The sequence below is a fragment of the Penaeus monodon genome, chromosome 2 (assembly GCF_015228065.2).
Source record: "Penaeus monodon isolate SGIC_2016 chromosome 2, NSTDA_Pmon_1, whole genome shotgun sequence".
NCBI lineage: Eukaryota > Metazoa > Arthropoda > Malacostraca > Decapoda > Penaeidae > Penaeus > Penaeus monodon.
In genome coordinates this window covers 25,445,820-25,447,372 of record NC_051387.1, presented here as the reverse complement: position 1 = coordinate 25,447,372, position 1,553 = coordinate 25,445,820, and the positions used below count along the sequence as shown (strand labels likewise).

Below are 1,553 nucleotides of genomic sequence, written 5' to 3'. Positions count from 1 at the left end.
GGGGGAAGGGGGGGAAGGAACTAATATATAAAGGATTACATGGTTTCGATACCATCTCTGAAAATATTTGTATACCATCTCGAAATATTTGTAAACGATTCATGAAGCAACTCTGGTCATGAACAGAAAGGAGGGTTAAGGCGTGCTTGCTGGATTCATTCACTCGATTTTCATATTTCTTTCACAAACTAAGGTTCTACTGGTATAACTGCTTTGATATGGAACTAACCTCAAATATAACGTCTTCATCACTCTCGTCACTCATGATTCGCTGTATCTCTTCCTGTAGAAAATGTGTTCTTGCCGCCCCACCCCGCTATTATTCACGTCGAGTCTCAACAGCAATCAGACTGCAATATATACAATATTTGAAGAATTCCCTTCGCTACTTGTATACATAAAAACGTGAAAATTATTGCAACCTTTGGTGTTGTCGTGAGTGAGTGACTAATTTCCGTGTTTTATCGGGGTAGCACACACGACCGAAGTGTTCGAACGGTCACGGCCGAGGAAATAAAAGGAAAACAACAGAGGTCGAGCTGACATTGCTAGTTATATAGCAATATTTGTGAGTATTTACGTGCAACATGAAATAAAAGTATCACTTATGCAACTGCGTGAATAAATACACAAAATCTCCCCCTTACAAAAGAGAACAGTTGAAGTATTGAGAGGTTGGCTTTTTTTTTTGGGGGGGGGGGGGGGATCAGCTGACTGGGAATCCGTGAGTCGGCGCAGTCGGGTCCAGGTCTCGTCACGAAGGGAAACCACCAAAGTTGGTGGGGAATTCAATGTAGACGCTCCCCCCCCCTTTTTTTTGTTTAGCGCCATTTACTACGTGAATGCAATTACTAACGAATATTATGTACGTATTCTTCTTCTTCTTTTCTTTTAAAGGATTCTAGACTTCTTATGACTATATTCCGTGGATCTTGTTTCTTTGGATCTTCTTTCTCTAGTTTGGAGGTTTTTCTTCTTTAATTAATTTGATCTCTGGTTCATATAATGTTGATTATTCTTGTTCTTTGTAGGAAGATTTTCATGTGTCCCAGGATGTAGTACTTCTTTGCAGGAGGTTAGTTTTCCCCTGTTATGAGTAGAGAGATACTTGGATTAGTTATTTTTATCTTTTTTTAGTGCCTCTAGTAATTTGGTTCCTTCAGAGTAGAATCTTGGGCATTGTAGTGTCAGGTGTTCTATTGTTCTTCCAGATGTTGGCACATCTGCAGTTTGGTTCATTTTCTAAATTTAATCTGTGTAAGTGTTTTTTTAATTTTGTATGTTTGGTTAGTATTCTTGTAAGACATACGTCGTTTTCTGTTTTCTGCTCTGGACCATGGTTGTGGGGTGTTATCCTTGAGGTAATAGGTTTTTGTGATCATGTTTTTTTGTAGATGTTCTTCCCACTGTCTTTTGATTTTATCTTTTATGTCTTTTATTATGTTGTTAGTGTCTTGGGTGATGGTTGTGGAATTTTCTAATTCATGAACTTTCTTTGCTGCGAGGTCTACTATTTCATTTCCAGTTATGCTTTTATATGCTGGGATCCATTG

General features: G+C 38.4%; 1 protein-coding gene across 4 annotated transcripts in view; it reads right to left on the bottom strand.

Annotated features, from left to right (window-relative positions):
- Window positions 1-759, bottom strand: part of LOC119581976 (vezatin-like) — a 131,327-nt gene extending 130,568 nt beyond the window's left edge. The window contains exons 1-2 of one of the 4 annotated variants that reach the window (XM_037930179.1): window positions 648-759; window positions 230-350 (exon numbers count right to left, since the gene is read on the bottom strand). In XM_037930179.1, the coding sequence (XP_037786107.1) occupies window positions 230-265 (36 nt within the window). In that variant the 5' untranslated portion in view covers window positions 266-350; window positions 648-759. Of the gene's footprint in view, window positions 1-229; window positions 591-647 lie in introns of those variants that run through there. The other 3 variants (XM_037930173.1, XM_037930188.1, XM_037930165.1) reach the window with 3 other exon arrangements.
- Between the last annotated feature and the right edge of the window lie 794 nt (window positions 760-1,553).